The 18,994-nt window shown below is 32.0% G+C and overlaps 1 protein-coding gene across 1 annotated transcript in view; it reads right to left on the reverse strand.

Moving 5' to 3' along the window:
- The window catches only part of LOC117102251 (dedicator of cytokinesis protein 1-like), a 56,920-nt gene that overhangs the window by 23,115 nt on the left and 14,811 nt on the right, over positions 1-18,994 (reverse strand). Inside the window, exons 3-14 of the mRNA XM_033242473.1 lie at positions 11,258-11,298; positions 10,223-10,278; positions 8,679-8,778; positions 5,661-5,809; positions 5,269-5,401; positions 4,751-4,902; positions 4,498-4,579; positions 3,914-3,977; positions 2,549-2,699; positions 1,518-1,644; positions 1,299-1,380; positions 200-423 (exon numbers count right to left, since the gene is read on the reverse strand). Coding sequence (XP_033098364.1) covers positions 200-423; positions 1,299-1,380; positions 1,518-1,644; positions 2,549-2,699; positions 3,914-3,977; positions 4,498-4,579; positions 4,751-4,902; positions 5,269-5,401; positions 5,661-5,809; positions 8,679-8,778; positions 10,223-10,278; positions 11,258-11,298 — 1,361 coding nt within the window. The remainder of the gene's footprint in view (positions 1-199; positions 424-1,298; positions 1,381-1,517; positions 1,645-2,548; positions 2,700-3,913; positions 3,978-4,497; positions 4,580-4,750; positions 4,903-5,268; positions 5,402-5,660; positions 5,810-8,678; positions 8,779-10,222; positions 10,279-11,257; positions 11,299-18,994) is intronic.

Raw genomic sequence — 18,994 nt, forward strand, 5'->3', positions numbered from 1 at the left:
GTTTACCAAATGATATCGGGATACAATTGCTCTCAAAATGAATGTGTGCAAACGACTTATCGGGCTTGTATGTAGGTTTTACTTGTGAGGGAAAAAAAGGTATTTTGCTGGATTTGAACCTAGGATCCTGGGGTTGACTTGCAAGCACGTGGCTGCAGCTCCAATCCAGGGTATTACAATTTGTATTATGTTAACTTACCTTAACTGTTTCAAACCATTTAGGCGACTTGATCTGATAGTAGACAACGGACCTGTAGACAGACGTAGCCGGATCCCCTGCCCCAGGGTACAGTACGTCCTCTAGGACTTTACCGTCGCTAGTACACACTTCCATAGTGACTTGAACATTTTTGTATGTTTTCTTGCTGCCCTTCTCAAACTCACCCTGGATCAGCGTTATATAAATGTCATTTCTCACCTCACCTGTACAGGAGTTAATGAATTTCTGATATTAATAATTTGCAGTTTATACTAAATTCATCTACTAAGGTTATATAAAATTTATATATAAAAGAAAAGACATTACACAATTAAATAGTGTAAAATGTACGAAAAAGTACATAATTTAAAAAAAATTAGTAAAACATGTTTGTTTATGCCATAATTATTTTATGTCTGTTTATTATATAATATATATTTAAAAGCTTGTTTATTAAATAATACATTCATACATTATACAATACATTCAAATAAAAAGTGTCTTAAAGGGAATATGTTATAAATATAAGTCTGGTTACTGTATCATTATATATGTCTGTTCATTGCATAACATATACGCATATTACATAATGCATTTGATATAAAATGTATTAAAGGAGTATAGAAATCCATGAAATATTTTTATATATTTATTCCATGATGTTCTACGTATTTGGTGTGGGCCCCTTTAAGTTCAGCAATGCTGTTAGAGCTTTCCTTGTGAAATATTGTTGAATACGTAAAATATCATTAAATAAATAAAAAAAAAGAATCACAAGTTGTAAAGATGAATGGCCATGTACTTGTAACTTAGTTATTCTTTATTTTATCTGTATCAATAAAACAAAAATGTACTAACATATGATAACAGTAATATAATTGTTTATTTATGTTTATTTCCAAGTTAGTACAAAGAGTGTAATAGTTTACTACTACAGTGCACCCTCCAATTAGAGACCACTTTTTCAAAGAACCAAACAACCATCTTTAATCCTTCAACACAAAGCTAACCCTCTATTTAGAGACCGAACCCCGACACCACCCCAAATTTTCAGGTCTCAAAGGTGGTCTCGAATTGGAGGGCGAACTGTAGTACTAACCTGGCATGATGACCTCTGGGAAGCCCATTTTACGAGCAATGGCGGTCTTCTCATTCACTAAATGAGGATACTCTTTAAGAACCTGTCCAGACAAAAACAAATGAAGATAAACATAAAAGCTGAAATCATCTAAAATGTATATAACATAGTCTTTTTTAAAAAATTATATAAATTTTTCAGTTAAATAATTAAATCTTTGTTTTGAACCTTGACCTTTACCTGTTTGAAATCTCCCTGCAGCATTTTTAATGACATCCATAACCCTTGACCTTTGTGATTAAAGTCTTTAGGAGATGAGATGTAGCGTTTGATGAGTGTTTCTAGGAAATCATTTTCACCTGAGGACCTGAAAGGGAAAAATGGTAAATAGTAATTCTTTAGAAACCATGACAATTTTATCTAGTCTAATAATCTAAGTCTTTTTATTCACATAACAATTTCAGAATTATTTTTAGGGTTTATAAAAAAATATACAACAAATGAACTATAATATTTAAAGATATACTGATAATAAACTCAAACAATAAACATTTTGTGGGAAAACCTCACATATTCTTTGCATAGGCCCTTAAGTTGCAGGTAATAAACTGAAGGATTTTCATATAAAATATGCTATAAGTCATTAAAAAATCATAGTGAGTCTTTTTTGCTCATTTTAAATAAATAGTGTTAAATGAATTTTTATCATTTTCAAGACTTTAAGTGACTAACAACTTAAGTGAGTTATCAAGATATCACCAAAAGAGATGAAAAAATAAATAAATTGGTGAGCCAAATGGAATGAACAGACTGAATGAGACAAAATAGTCTTATTAACAAACAAATAGTCTTAACAAACAAATAGTCTTAACAAACAAATAGTCTTAACAAATAGTCTTAACAAACAAAAAGTTAGATGCACTATGAAGAGATTGAGAAAGACAAAAGTTTTTGACAACTTAGGTAAGTAAGCAACACAAGATAAAACTACTAAGTAGGATAGTAAATGGTTAACTGATACATGAATAAATAAATGAATGAATAGATGAATGGACGGATGAAAGAAAGAATGGATGAATGAAAGAATAAATAAATGAATTAATGAATGAATGAATGAATGAATGAATGACAAAATAAATGGATGAATAGATTGATGAATGGAAGGATGAATGAATGAATGAATAAATGAATGAATGAATGAACATTGAATGAATGAATAAATGAATGAATGAATGAATGAATGAATGAATGAATGAATAAACTGAACTCACTGGAGGAAGGGAACAAAAAACTGCTTATCCTCATCAATTTCTATACTGCCATTCATGATATCTGTGATGTCCAATGCAGCCACACCAAAAGGTCTCCGCAAATTCTGTGTTCGTTTCCTTCCGTGATCACCATCTTTTGTTTCCATAATACCTATAATAATAGCAATAAAATAATGATAAATAAAATTTAAAAATTAAATAAATAATAATGATAAATAAAAGGAATTAAAATAAATAAATACTGTATGCACTTCACTGTAGCAGTATTTTGCTAGCTTCAGCAGTGGTAAATAATGAACCAGATCAATTCCTAGGTCTAGCCTAGCTCAGGCTAGGCATGGAAGTTTTTTTTTTTTTTTACCAATTTATGTACAGTAAGTGTGTAGTAAATACTGAATTTTCTTGTTCGTACAAGGGGTAGAATATTTCATTGGAATTAAATGTTTTGTTTAACTCAGCTATGCCCCATTGCACTCAAAACATTCATTATTTGTGTAATGGCAAAAAAGCAAAAAAAAAATAAAATTGGTAAAGTAAAGTAATTTTGTGAATAGTGGTGATAAATAGCAACCAACCTTTGAATCGAAAAGGAAGAAAGATAACTCTTACATTAAAACATTGAAACTGACATGACAGTTTTGATTGCTAAGAGCTACTAATTTTAAGACAGGAATGTAGACACCAGTCTGCTGATGACATTATTGTCGACACATTGCTATTGGTCGTCAACCTTGAAATTATTTGTACAATTGTTGCTACATTCTACTCAATTAAGAATGGTTGCTGTTACCAACCAAAAACTGTCATTTAAAATTTAAACCTTTTTTTTAAGTCTATACAAAGAAAATCAAATTTCCAATCAATTGGATGGCAAAAGGAAAATTTTATTGAGCTGTGAGTCCATTAGGACTACTATTTTAGCATATAAATTACAATGCAATCATCAAACAATAATAATATTTTTAATATTATGTTGTCTTAAGATTAATCTTTTATATTATCAATTATGACATTTTTTAAACATTTGAGCTCTTATTGCAAGTTTACATTTAATACATACAAAAAAGGATAAACATAAATAACCTAAAATAACTTTGTATAAGCTTACACAAAATAATAATTTACACAATAGTATTATTCTCAGAAATAAGGATGACAATTTTGATATTATATTTGAAAAGTGTGTTTTCTCTTGAGAGAAAACAGGCAAGCCAGTTTATTGAAGTAAAGTAGAAGCATAAGACACCTGAATTTAGATGTCCACTTGAAAAAAGATGGATAGTTCCATTTAATATTTAGGGGTTTCCTTAAACCATCATTGTGTGTATTCTTCAAAAGGTTCAGATAGCAAATGCCTTGACTTACCTATTCTTACAATCTGACAAACCAAGTAAGCTTTCTCAAGTTTCAAGTCATTTGGTCCAAGATCCTGACAAGATAAATATTTATCACATTGAAATACTAGGTAAAATATAATAAAACATTTATATAAACACAATAAATTATATAAGGTAAAACATAATAAAAACTATTAACTGGTGGTTCAGTATACAATCAAAAATTGTTTTTTTGTTGTGAGAAAAAGTCTTGCTGTCACAAGAATTGAACCCAGGACCCTGGGATTAAAATGGGATTTTCTTCCTCCGCTAGGCCACCGTCGCAGTGTTTGTTTTGATTTCGCGTTTGGATGAAGTTTGGCAAAGTCGGTCACCAATGACGTCATTGATTGACCTCTTTGTTTCTAAGGTCTTAGGTGGTCTGGGATTAAAATGCAAGCATCTTAACCACTGAGTTATTTGTTCTCTTAGCTTCAAAACAATTCCTAAAAATATTTGCTTCATTAGCTCATATTAACCCACCTTTCAAAATCGTTCTTCAACACAATTCCTACACATATTCGCTTCTACATTCTTCTTACTTTTCAACAAACAAAATCCAAGGGTACTAACCGTAAAGAGACATTTCAAATTGTACAAATCTTCTATGTTGCGAACAGATCCCTTACTACTCCATTTTACAATGTAAAATTCACTTGAAAAAATAACAAATTAAATGAAATTAATAGTGATACTACAATGTAAATCCATCCACACACTATTACAGTCTGGTATAAGCCCTTTCCTTCCAGAATGATGGTATGAAGATCTCAACAAAATAATATGTTTTCCAACAACTTCTATAAAAATAAACAAGTGTTTGTACCTAATAAATTGGCCCAGCTTTGCATCATACAGACTGATAAGAATATCAGCATCATCACCGACATTGCACACAAAATTCTTAATAAAAACGAAGATGGAGGAGGATTGTGTAGTACCCGTCTTCTTCTTAGTCACCTGTACTTCAGTCTGTGACTGCAATAAAAAAAAGAAAACAATTATAATAAACCAGCAAATACATAATGGTAGCGCCGGTCAGCGGCGGATTGGCCTATCTTTCAATTGGTCAGAGACAGACGCGCCTCTGGGGTATGGCGCCATTTTTAAAAGAAAAAATATCTCTGAATACAAAATTATACTAAACTGCATCAATATAAATATAAGTGCTCAGAAATGATATTGAATAATCTCCAATACCAAACCATGTGAAAATGCGAGCACTTCTTTGTCTCAGAGATCCTTGTTTAGTTACTAGACTAGTAAATGTATGAATCTCAGTCTGCAACTGGCAATGACTGGTATCTGCCATATAACTTTATACAAAAATTTGAAGAAACTTACGGTTTCTTGGTACTCGTGTCGTATCCTTTGTGTTGCACGAACATGTTCCTCGTAAATTTCTAACGTGCTAAGTTGTTTTGGGTTCTGTACACCACCACTTACATCACGAACAACAAGATCTAAATCCAACAACCTTTGATAAAAAAAATCATACAATCACTTATTAATTGCAAAGATATTATCTGCAGTTTCCCATGACTTCCAATGAGTCCAGTAGGAGGTTACAGCCCGAGATTCAGGGAGCGAAATTCCAGCGAAAATGTAAACCAAACAGCTTTTTACATGCACTTATTACCTTCACTACAGATAATTATAAACAGATAAATATATTACCTGTATGTTTACCTAGCACTCAAAATAATTATAAATATATATGTATATATTGTGTTTACCTATTTCCATAATCTATTTTTGATGTGACAAATTGCTGTAGCTCCTTCATGTCATCTACCGGGAGAGTACCTGACAGGATCTGTCGACGTTTGTCAATCATATCAAACATCATTTGTCTTATATCCTCAAATAATTTCATTCTCTGTTCCTGAAAGGAGAAAAATATAATCATAGTCAGATGCATATCACATCATTACTTTTAGTGTTAGTACAAGGTGTGAATTAACCCATTACTTTAAATATTATTATATAATATTATTAATTTTTTTATATGATCAATAAATAAGAGCTAGTGGGAGGGTAGCATTTTTTAGTATCTGAAGTGACTTCAGCCTCAACTATTAAGGTGGGACTGAAGTACTGTAGATGAGGTCCCTCTGTAAGGGAAAAATGAACCACCTGTGCGTGAAATGCTGACGTCACCACTGGAAAAGTGATCAAGAATGGGTGAGCGGCTATAGTACTTGAAAATATGTGGAAATTTTAAAATGGCTACTTGTAAAATATGGTAAGTAAAAGGGACAAGGGACAAGGTACCACCACTTCCAAATGAATAGAAAGGGAGATAGTAAGGTATAAACAAAGAAGAGGTCGAAGGATGGCAAATTAGTGATAGAGTAAGCAGAAGTGTGGCCACCTGTGGATAAATGGAGGGGAAAAAAGTTGTCAACTTGAATAAGTGTAAGAAGTGAGTCTTCTTCTAAATATGAGTAGAATAGTTAATGAGTGAAGAGAAGAAGTGAGAAAATAAATATAAATGAGAGAGTATGGTCATCTATGTTTGTTTCGTCTATGTATATTACATTTTTTTTTTTTTTTTTTTTTAAATTATTAATATCAATCAAAGGAACAGCTGAGACAAGCCTAGGCATCTAAACTGGTCTGTCACCATAGTATTTAACTGTTTTGTTGTTATCTTTGGTGAAATACATGTTAAATTGATTGATTGATTGATTGATAACTGAAATAAATGTTACATTTGACAATTAATCTTGCCATGTAGATGGGATTGCCTTTCATCTTAAACATTTATCCCTTTTTTCTGTAATTTTTAATGTTGTTTTGTAGTTTTTAAATTAATTAAAAATGATGTGGAAGAATGGCCATACTTGTAAATAAATAGAACAGAGAAATTGGCAATCTGTAGTAAATGAATAAATGGAAGAATGTGAATGAAAAGCAAGGGTGGTCACAGTAAATAAGTGGAAATGAAAACATTTTTAACTGTACTCAATGGACGACCATAAATAGCAGCTACTTGCTTTTTAAAAGAAAATTCTTACATTCTACCGTTATTCTTACTCGTTCCATAATTTCCATTTCATTATCTTAAATAGTTTTGAATTTGATGGGATGTGTAAGGATCCAGAGGATAACTCAATTTACTGTCTAATCAAATACAATCACTTACTATCGGGGAAATGAAATACTTGTGTTAATTGACAAATCTTATTAAACATTGATATCATACACACAACACACAACATGATTCAATTATGAGCAGGAAATCATTCAAACAAGTGAAAATGAAACATGACCTTCACTGAACCTCAAGTCCTGTCCAGACTATCAAATTTTCTTTGACAAAAACATGTGACATGACTAAATATGGTTGTGATGACATCACATCATGACCATATATAGGCACATCATGACTATATATGGGCATACAACAGTTTTTTTGTCAAAGAAAATTTGATAGTCTAGAGTGAGCATTAGTCACTTAAACGAGCATGACATTTTCTAGCGAAAAATAGGGCAAATGTTGTTAAAGAACAAAAGTAAAGAATATCAGGCCAAAAAAATGTATTGCTTAAGCCATGGGGGAACAGTGCTTTAAAAAAGCATTTTTACAGTCTGAGAGTGCAATTTTGAGGCATCTAGAGGTGTTTATTCTTAAAATTTGCTCCAAACACAGTGGTGTTGAGATCAATTTGAATCACTGTTTAAGGGAACTTGGAGCTCTTGTACAGAGCCTTGAGCCCCTCGTCGGAAGATTTTCTGGTACAGGTCAACTACTGTACATATGGTACCAGGATTGCACTTCGACATGTGCCAAAGTATTAACGTTTAAATGTGGACACATGATGTTTAATTTTGAAAGAATTGAGTGTACATAGTTGACGGAGATGAGCAGGAAATCAAGTCTTGAGAAAGATCTATTATGTGTAACAGGATCAGCGTGTGGAACATAAAGCTCGTCCAGATCATCAAATCTTATTTAACAAAAAAAAAAAATCTTGTATGCCTATATTTACTGTAGTCATGATATGCATATATGGTCATAGTATGATGTCATCATGACAATATTTAGGCATTATTCACATGTTCTGGTAAAATATAATTTGATTGTCTGACAGGGCATTTATTTAGTCTAACATCTATGGAAAACAATTTCAGTAGGCTCATATCTATTAACCAATTTCTTAAGGTACAGAGGTGCCTGTTTATTAACGCATACATGTACAACCCGGGGAGCTCACTTCCATAACAACCAAACAGGGGGGTGCCACAGCCACTTCAGGACATGAGACACTTGCGCGACCTATGTGACTGAAAATTCTTATGGACTGGAACTACCATTTACCAAAATCGCACTGTGCTCTAAAAGACGACAGGAAAAAGTCCGCTCAATAGTGCTAGAGATAGCGCAATATTTACTGGTTCCCGATGGCAAAAAGTGTTCCATTCGGTCACAATCTTGTGGTTGTACCAAAGGTAGGCTTAGCAAAGTGACTTAGCCCCCAGTCTAGCTTGAAATTCTCGCTAACATCGTGCGAAAAATTGTGGCACTTTGACATAGGATAGGCCAGGGACTTTAATTACCAATTTCGCACCCGGTTATTTCCCACACTTGTGCTACTAAGTCCTAGAAAATATACTCGGTAAATGCGGCACCTCCCCATATAGAAATACTTAAGAGTGAAGGGTGAGCCCCCCCCCCCCCCCAGGATGTACACTAATTTTAAATATAACACGCTTCTCAATAGGAAGCCACTGTAATCTACAGTACTTACGATGAACAGCTCCCTCCAGATGAAACCCCATTCTCGCAGGACTGACGTGACCTCTTTCACGACTGGACTTTCTTTTGGAGTGACTTGTTCCTGGTCGTTTCTAAAAGAAAATATTCAGAACATTGTAAAATTTTGGAAACAAATAAAAAATGTTTGTAGCGTACAGTGTCTGCAAGGATTCAAACTTTGAAGATGCAATTCCTGATGGAATCCTGGATCTTCCGTCATCATGCTGCCCAATGCCATGCAGGGTTATGGACTTACTGAATGCAAAATTTGGATGGAAAACCTTACCGTCTCTTCATCCCAATGGAGACATGAGGATGAAATCCTATAGGAAATCTATGTGGAACCGTAAAGAAGCCGAATGATGTGTTAAAGCATATATAAATAGCATTAATATCAGTTAAATGAATTCTATTAATAATGTAGGCTTTGATGCCTAATTGTAATAAAATCTTCAATGACAAAAAAACAATGAAATTACTTGATCTTTAAAGTATAATGTGGCTTAGATTAACTGATTATGTTATATACTTTTAATAAAATTATAATATGTAAATATAATATTATAATATTTATGAACATTAATATTATAGTATTTCTATATATAATTTAATTTAATAAATATAAACCTTAAGATTATATACTGAATATTATATGATAGACACATACTGTAGACTTTATTAATTATTAATAAAATTCAAACTACAAATTATCATTATAGGCCTACAATTATAACAAAATTACAAATAAATATATTTTAAGACTACAGAATACTAATTAATACATAAAGTGTCAAGTAAGTGAATAAAATACAGGACATTCTGAAATAAGATAATTCTTCAAATAAATAATGGTAGGCAAATGGTGTTGAGGCATGTCATAGATAGCTTCTGGAGTACCATTAAAATATGACTCACTGTTGATAGAATTCATTTATGATGCCAATAAAATATCCATTTCTAATCCATGGCTTTATGAAATTATTTTATATCAACTACAGGTAGCAACAAATAGTATTTTAAACAAAACATCTATAATATTTGTGAATGGGGAGATTGTGATGTTGTGAGTACTTTCATCGATGTGCTAGGGATCCATGATTATATTATTTGTTAAAGTGAAAATAAAAATGGTTGAATGCAATTATAACAATGATTACAATTATTACAGTATTTAAATGTTGAATATTTAAGAACAAAAAATACTTCCACCTCAAACAAGGCCTTTAGGCTACCTTCTAGGTACGGGGTTACTTTTTAAACTTTGTATCAGATAAGAGGCTTGCACCTGGGCCATAAATGTTAGCATGAACCATTTAGACTATCAAACATGCAAGACCTGGGGTACAGTATCTACATGTCCAGCCAAGAATGGTCGGAGAATGGTAAGGTTAAAAATCAGAATGAAAACTGCTGCGTGTAACTGCCTTTCCCATTATTTTTAGTTATTCTAAAGTTGGACGTTGACTACATTTTGTCTGTCAGTAGTCAGACTCCACAAAGACGTTTGATATTATGAAAGATTTTATTAAAACTTACCCATTGAGTTCTACGGTTGCTTCTTTTAATTGTATAAACGACTTTGGGAAAATTCCCTAAAAAGCAAAACCAAAATACATTAAGAGTAACACACAAAAGAGAGAAACAAGATACTGTACAATAACAACTATTACGAGTTTAGTTTTGACTTTTTAGAATATAGTATGCTTTTTGGTTTCTATTACATCCTAATGCTATTGTACATGTTGTCTTCTTTTATATCTCACAATACTGCATTGTTGTTAAAATACATGGTACACGTTGACATAATAAGAATTTATTATCTTAAGATTGAAAAAGGAAAATATATTCAGAACAATAAATTGCCTTATGAATACCAATACAACTTCTTTTTTTTTTAACCAATAGAGGGTGACACAACCTCTTAAATAATCGAAATAATATGATGCTTTATAAGCAAACTCCCAATTAGGGAGTGGAGATGTTTTTTAGTCGTGAGAAAAAATTCTGTCCCATCACGGGATTTGAACCCAGGACCCTGGGACTAGAAGGCAACAATTTCGTACAATTTTGAGGAAAATTATAATAATAAATCAGCGAAATATGAATTATTTAAAAATGTCTCATTGAAAAATGTATTCAGAGCAGTTATAATGAACTGGTTAAAAGTGTTTTTTGGGGTTTAAAAAAAAAATGTTTATACCAACTGCATAATTATCAGCCAAATATACACACTTGTATATTTAAATTCTTTTATTAAACCCTTTTCAATAATGTTTAATGACTGGTTACTTATTATATTTATGTAACATGTTTTCAGTGTTGAAGTATCATTCCCACTGGCAACAGAGGTTCAATTACTTAATTTCATGTCCATGGGGCACCAAAACATGGGTGCATTGTATTAAATAAAATATAAAATTCTTTTCCCAGAACACTTGCTAATTAATTAATTTATTCAACTGTTGAATGCATTCCTAGGATTAAACTTTATGGTTAATTGCATTGTGCTTACTTCTCCATCTCCATGATTGTACAGTTTGAATATACTTTTGCATGATATAATTAACTCACCTTAACGGCTTTGTTTTTAGTGCAGTAACCCCGATACCAACCTGTAGAAGATAAAAAATACCATAAAAGAAGTGAATATGCCTACCAAATAAAATACTTAAATTATCATAGAATTAATCATCCTACCATACCTAATTTACCATAATCAGATCAATTCATATGCAAAAACACAACCGAACTTAATGACAAATCAAAAGTGTTACATTTCATGACTGAAATTGACAATGACATGCTTACTATACCATTGTTAAATCCCTTTTCTTTTTTTTTTTTTGGATTGTGATGTGTCATCGAGGTCTACAGTATACTTCTCCGACATGTATCCAAAAAATCAAACAGTAAAAATATTTTGTTTTTTATTATTATTATCTTTTCTCACCCGTTACTTGCATTTAAGTGCGAATCGCTTACTATGTATGACTAATGGCCAATGATCGTAAATGTGATGGGGTGCATCTGTAAGAACCTAGGCTGGCTCTGACTTGCCTCAACATATGCATCATTGTTTGTCCAATAAACATGCACATTTTTTGTTTTTTTTTTCATGCAAACCTAAATCCACTTATAACGAAACTACTATACATTTCTGTACTTGAGACTAAATCAAAATCAGAGTGGGTGTAACCATATCAGGGACGGTTGGAGTCTATGGGACATAGGCAACAGTTATTGTATCATATCTTTTGGAAAGGTGTCAAAGTACATTTGGCATGACTGACAAATACTATACAGTATTTCCTATTTATAAATACTGCAACGTACCGTTACTACTGTACTTGGGGAACACAAAAGCGACGTTAACATGAATTCAAACTTGACCATCAACCAATAACATTTAGCTTCTGATGAGGCTTATTAGGTCATCACCAATAACAAAGGGCCTTTGATGGGGTTAGTCGAACCATCATTAGCCAATAACATTCAATCTTTGATGAGGTTAGTACAATGGAATCATTAACATTTTGAAGATGTCTCAAGGGCCAACAGGTCCACCACAAGTACCTACCTAGGTGCTCTTAACTTCCTAAATTAATTCCCTCATGCATTCAATATGCATTCTTTGCAATAAAATAAAATTCTTTCCCGAATGTTTGGAAGGTATTTAATAGTACTGGTCCCTCAGAAATATATAAATAGAACCATTTATAGCTGGGAAATTTCATTTCACAAGTATGTTTTTTAGCCTAGTCATCAAATGGACGTTGATTTATTATTGCTTTTACCCATAGGTCACCCAATGTCAGTATTTAGTGGGACACCCACCAAAGTTGGAAGTTTAATGGGCAGGCTCCATGCCTTGAACCTCCATCAGACCAGCAATTGATGTCAATTTGGTAATTTCACAAACCTGAGGAATGAACTATCTATTTGATCTGACATAAGGTGACACTGTGAATACCTAGTCTATGACAAACAAATAACTACAAAACCTCCAGTGACACTATAATGATTTGAATATAATACATCCACATTCATCACTATCTTTTTCTTTATATTTTATATGTAATTTTATTGTATTGTAATTGCCAAGGTTAAGAGATGACCACTTGATGTGCTGGGCTTTCGCCCATGTCATCGCTAATCACTCCCTGGTCACTATTTATCTAAATGTATTGAGACAAATTTGTTAATAAATCAATAAATAATCATTACTATATAGTATGACACACACTGAATAGGTGGTCAGCTGGTTTATTTATGTATTTTAGTACTACTATATATTCATGAAAGAAATGAAAGAAATCGAAATATTGCCTCAATAGCAATATTCAAAAGTAGCATTATTCAACAAAATAATGTTTCTCATCAATATTTTTTTTGTAAATCTCATTTTTTTCTTTAACAAAGTTCTTTTACAAAGATGGTCATACTCTAACACACATATTGTAATTTCTAGTCACTGTGGATAAACTTATTATAATATAGTATGACATTTTTCCATTTCTTGCAGGATTATTTAAGAAGGTACAATAGCAGAGACCAATAGATATGGAAGAAAAACAAAAACATGGTTTTTAATTAGATTATTAGCATAGTTTAATTTGTCTTAATTATCAGCCATCATTTAAAATATAACTGGAATAGTTCATTTCAAACACTAATTAGGCATAATAATTATGAATAAGTAACAATTATAAAATTTTATCAATTGGTTTTATTAATTAATTTTTAAGAATGATGTATCTATCCAGCTGATAATTATTTTTTATAGAAAAAATTACTTTTTTCTCATGTAAGTAAAATTTTAATCAGCCTATACACTCCAAAATCACACTCATTATCTGTAGAAGTCAGATATTAGTTTCGGTCAGTGAACCCTTTGTGTCCAAATCCCAGCCGCCATTGTAGCCATTACACAAATCCCTTTCTAATCTTGACTTGGCTATCTAGGCCTACATACGAAAACAGGCCATGACAATGTACACTGCTTTGAGTCTGACAAAATGCAACTACTGTTAAAGAACGTGCAAGAATTTTATCTGTTTCCGTTATTCAATTTTTATGTATACATAACCTGCATAATACAAATGACAAAACTGTTCCAGGCTAACAGATCTACCTCCTGCAATGCTGTATACTGTACATTTAATATAAATTTTCTCATGTAAAACAAAAAAGGAATATTTAAGTTTCTTTGCATTTCATGATGTATATATTTATTAAACCTATACCCATGCACTGTTTCAATTTCTTTTCAAGCTACATAATAAAGGAATAAGGGTTTCTTTTATGCAAAATTTTTTATAAAATGTTTACGAAATGCAACTTGCACTGAAGTTAGTGTAATACTATTAAAATACTATTACATTCTTAAACAAAACATTTGAATAAATAAAAGAAATATGCTTTTAAATTAAAATATGCATAGTAAAGCCTTTGGTGAGATTTTTGTTTTGTCTCTGGTTGATAAGCCAACATTTATGGATTACTGTGGTGTTTGTAAATCAGCAACAAATTACTTACCTATGATTTTTTTTATTTTATTTTATACTTTGTTTACTCAAAGGTAGTGAATAACTTATTTGTTCCTTTTCAATTAGATTTTTCTTTATTTTATGACAGATGGTATCTTTTAATAGATGCAACTTGCTAAGATGTCGCAGTCTGCCAACAAATTTATCTGCGATTAATATCAACATTAGCGACAGTTCTGATGAACTGCTGGTCAGATGATTGTCCTCCGGCAATTCCTTTACGGAATTTATCAGAAATTTGATGGCTGAAGTCAGTTTTCATATTCTGCAAGTATTTCTTAACCCCCATGAGTAATCCGATGGGATTAAGGAGTTATCCCACATGATTAAGATAGGTTCACCCACAACATGACCCTAGCAAATTAGGTCCAATAAAATAAATTATTAGTTATCACCCTCACGCGCATTTCTTCTATGGTATTGAAAAAATATATACTTCTGAGAAAAAAATTATTTTTTCCTTTTTTGTTTGTAAATTTGTAGTAGATATTATTTGTAAGGCCCAATAAAAAAAATTATTAGTTTATCACCCCCGCGCGCATGTCTTCTATGGTACTGAAAAAAAAAAAAAAAAAAAAATTTTTAATTTTTAAACAAAAAATTGTTTTTTAATTTTTTTTTTTTTTTCATTTATTTTATTAAATAGTTAGTAGATATTGTTTGTATTATCTAAATCATGTTTTACTTTGAATATCAATGCACCAGCAAACAACCCAAATGTGATACTAAAATAACAAATAAACAACTTCCCTGCCTCATCACTTTTCCAGCCTAGATAAGGTGATAAACTAATATTTATTTTTTATAGGGCCATTTACATGTATAGTAAATCATTAACTACTGTATTTTTATAGGTGTTTTTTTTTTTTATATGAATGTTGAGGCTTGCCATCCCAAAAATAGCCTCAGTTACAAAAATAATGAAAATTAACTTTTGAATATATTCTTATTCTGCACATTGTTGTAGGCTTGATGGGTCATCTACTGGAATCTACTTACCATTTACCAAAGATATCAGTAAAAGTATTATGGCTTTTCTGTACTAAAATATACTACAAATTCAATACTGCTACATTTGTATGCTAATTATTCAGTTTAACATATAGCGACAGTACACTGGATTTTGGAATGACATGCATGCTTCATATATAATAATAATAATAATATAGAAATTTATATAGCGCCTTTTGCCAAAGGATACAAGGTGCTTAGAAAAGGTTTATTGTAGGAAGAGGATTATTTAGGGAATAAGTGAGCTTTTAAGAGTTTTTTGAAGACTTCAGTACTACAAGCATTTCGGGTAGAAATAGGAAGATTATTCCACAGTTTTGGAGCAGAAAGAGAAAGATTTATCACCAGCAAGTTTGTTGGATTTGGGAACAGATAGACAGGAACCGGAAACAGAACGGAGAGAATAGGTAGAGGTTAAGAAAATCAACAGGCAGGAGATATAACTAGGATTGGAGGACTGCAGTGTATTAAATGTCAGAACTAATATGCGGAAAAGGGATTCTCTGTGACACTGGAAGCCAGTGGAGATGATTAAGAAGAGGAGTGATGTGACAATATTTGGGTCTGCAACATACAAGGCGAGCACACTTATTTTGAAGTTTCTGAATACGACTTAAATTATATTTACTGATGCCATAGAGTAGTGAATTACAGTAGTACCATAGGGCACTAATACAGTAAGCATGTAATTTATTCTTATTATTTTTTTAATTATCATTATTATTATTATTATTATTATTATTACTATTATTATCATTATTTTGAGTATTATTATTTATATACACAAATTATATGTATAAAATATTAATTATTTAAATAATAATGACAAATAAAGCTGTATAAGTTTAGAGTTAAAATCCAATTGAAAAGTCCTTTAGAATATTTTGAACACCTGCAAAGCTGAAAATTATAGTAGAGTAAGATAACATCTGTGTAGTGTGTTGAGAGTGTTACTTCAGGGGTAGTTGCGATCCAACTTGCAACTAATATTTTTCAACTCGCAGAAAAGAAACCCTCTGCGTTGAATGATCATCGAAAATTACAACAATTATAGCAAAATAACAGGTTATGCAACACAACATCGCACTAATTAGGAAAGCTGACAAGTTATTTGTTTAATATATTTTTATGAATATGTACACAGTAAATTTTGACTCCCCCCTCCAGCTTAATCCAGGCCAGCTAATATTCAGGAGCCCTAATTAATGAAATTACGCTATATGCATTTATTCATTGAGGCTTACAGTGTAGTCTGGAGGAACTGGAAATGTTTTTTTATTTATGCAATATTAACTTTAGGCCACCTCAAAATTGGGGATCTAAAAATAGGTCGCTACCACAAAAACTAAATCAGGAAAATAAATACACCATAAAATTCCTATAAATTATGTCCAGACTATCAACATTTTATCTGACAAAAAACTGTTGCCCATATACAGTCATGATGTGCCTATATATGGTCATGATGTGATGTCATCATGACCATATTTAGGCATGTCACATGTTTTTGTCAAATCAAATTTGGTAGTCTGGACAGGGCTTGAGAAAAATATTATCATCATATTCTACAATATCAATAACGGGATACGTACAAAAAGTTTTAATAATTTAACATTTGTCACAACTGGATGAGTAATAATAGATTTGGCAAACATAGCTTATTAGCAAATCCAGTAGCATGCTACATTTTGCTACTGATTATCGATGCAATTTTCTTGCTGCCTGCTTCTCCAAACACTAGACGCTACGCTACTTGGCATCTCAGAAAGCATCCCTAGTGGAACACAACGCTAACATTAACTTCACATCAATGATGCTATTAATGAGAGACCAGAGTCTTGGATTCAGCGCCGTTCAAGTCCAATGGTTTTCCCTTTCCTTAAATATTGACAACGGATTTGTAATTAAGCAGTAGAATCTAAACTGGATTCAAATATTGTATCTTATTGCTGAAATGAAAGATCAAATGACAATGATGGTAAAGAAGATATTATAGAATTCTCTCCAGGGAGCTGAGTATGTGTTCCATACGTGTTGATCCAAGCGCAGGCTTTAGGCATGAAGTGTTATATAAGACCGACATGTATTATTATTATTATAATGATGATGATTAATATAATGAAAACAATGAATGATGATTATAATTACTCATGATGATAATGGTATATAATTTTTATAGCGCAAAATATAATGTGCTCAGTCAAAAAGTGTGCACAAAAGATGTAATTGGAAAATATCGAGAAAAAGAAAAAAAAAAGAAAAAGCCAGCTCCCAAAGTAAAGTTAATATTATTGAGTTATAATTTTCAAGTTTTTTTAGCTTGTCACTGGCAGTACAAGATATGCGAACTAAATCCACAAGGAAATCAATTCAGAGTAACACTATGAAATTACTGTTGACGGTAAAGTATGAATTATTCATGGATATCATTATTGCTAATACAAGCATACCATCCCACTACAGAATCACAAGATATAAAATACAAGAATAGAAGGAAAATTGTTCATTACACAGTAATATTGTAACACGTAGGCATAGATGTATTGCCATAGCTCCTCGGCTAATGTAAGAGACCCACTTAGTGTATATAACCCATCCCCTACTTTAGGTCTGAATTCAAATAGCATTTCACAGGGGAAAAGACCAGGGTATGAGTGGAAGAGTACTGTAACTCAGCTAATTTACATGAAGAATGGCTTTGAATCTGGCATAAAATATGAAAATTCGCTTTGTCTGGCCATTCTTTACTCCTAAATACTGTACAAAATTGGGTTGAGTTTGGGCGGTGTGCTTATACTGAGGCAAGACTTTTTTACATCTTGTTTAGCGGACTCGCTGCCCACCAATAATTATGATTTTGAATAAAAACGGGGGGGAAAAAAAATAGAAATTTCAGAAAAAAAGTTTTTCTATATTTGTACATTATTATACTGTAACCCACTGCTGCCTTGAAATCTCCAAAAATAAATAGTATATTTCTTTCTAATCATATAAATCTAAAGCATTTAACTATCGCATTACTACACTGTTTAAATTCACCAATAAAATTTGATTTTTATTTTCGCCTCCGTATGGAGGTTTTTGGTAAAAGCATTTGCTAAATAAGAAAACAAAATTTTACTTTCACTTTTTTTCCCGCCCTCTTCTGAAGATTAAAAAAAAAATAAGTTTGCGAAACGAGGTATAAAAAAAGTCTTGCCTAAACAGCATAATGAAGGCCTACACCATGAAGGCCTAGGTAGGGTGGATCTAGGCCTAGCTGTGAATTTCAATGTAATATATTTCATACCTGGTTCCAAATATCTAATATTAGGGCTGGGGATGGGCTTACTGTATATCCAGATGAAAATTATTCAAAAGTTAACAGTGGGCTAGTACCCAAGGTGGGCTATACATGACCAGAGGACCAGCATAATTATATAATTTTTTATTATGTTTGCCAAAGCAAGTGGAACCCCAATTTGTATAGTATACCCATTATACGTTACTGGATTTATAATGCTTATTTCCATCAAAATTATGCCCAAGGCCAATCTGCTAGATTTACTTGAAACTTGCTTCACTGAGGACACTTTTTTTTTTAATTACATGATCACAAACCTCACAATCACACTCTCTGATCAGTATCGCCTTCATATCAAGCCATGTTGTACCTTGAAATGTAGAACATAGGACCAGACATATGGGGTACTTGACATCAAAGCGAAGTCTGAGTGTTCCCTACCAGGTGATAAACTTTGATTGACATAAG

Source organism: Anneissia japonica, unplaced genomic scaffold (assembly GCF_011630105.1).
Source record: "Anneissia japonica isolate Jap-2015-1 unplaced genomic scaffold, ASM1163010v1 scaffold165_len1371125_cov188, whole genome shotgun sequence".
Classification (NCBI taxonomy): domain Eukaryota; kingdom Metazoa; phylum Echinodermata; class Crinoidea; order Comatulida; family Comatulidae; genus Anneissia; species Anneissia japonica.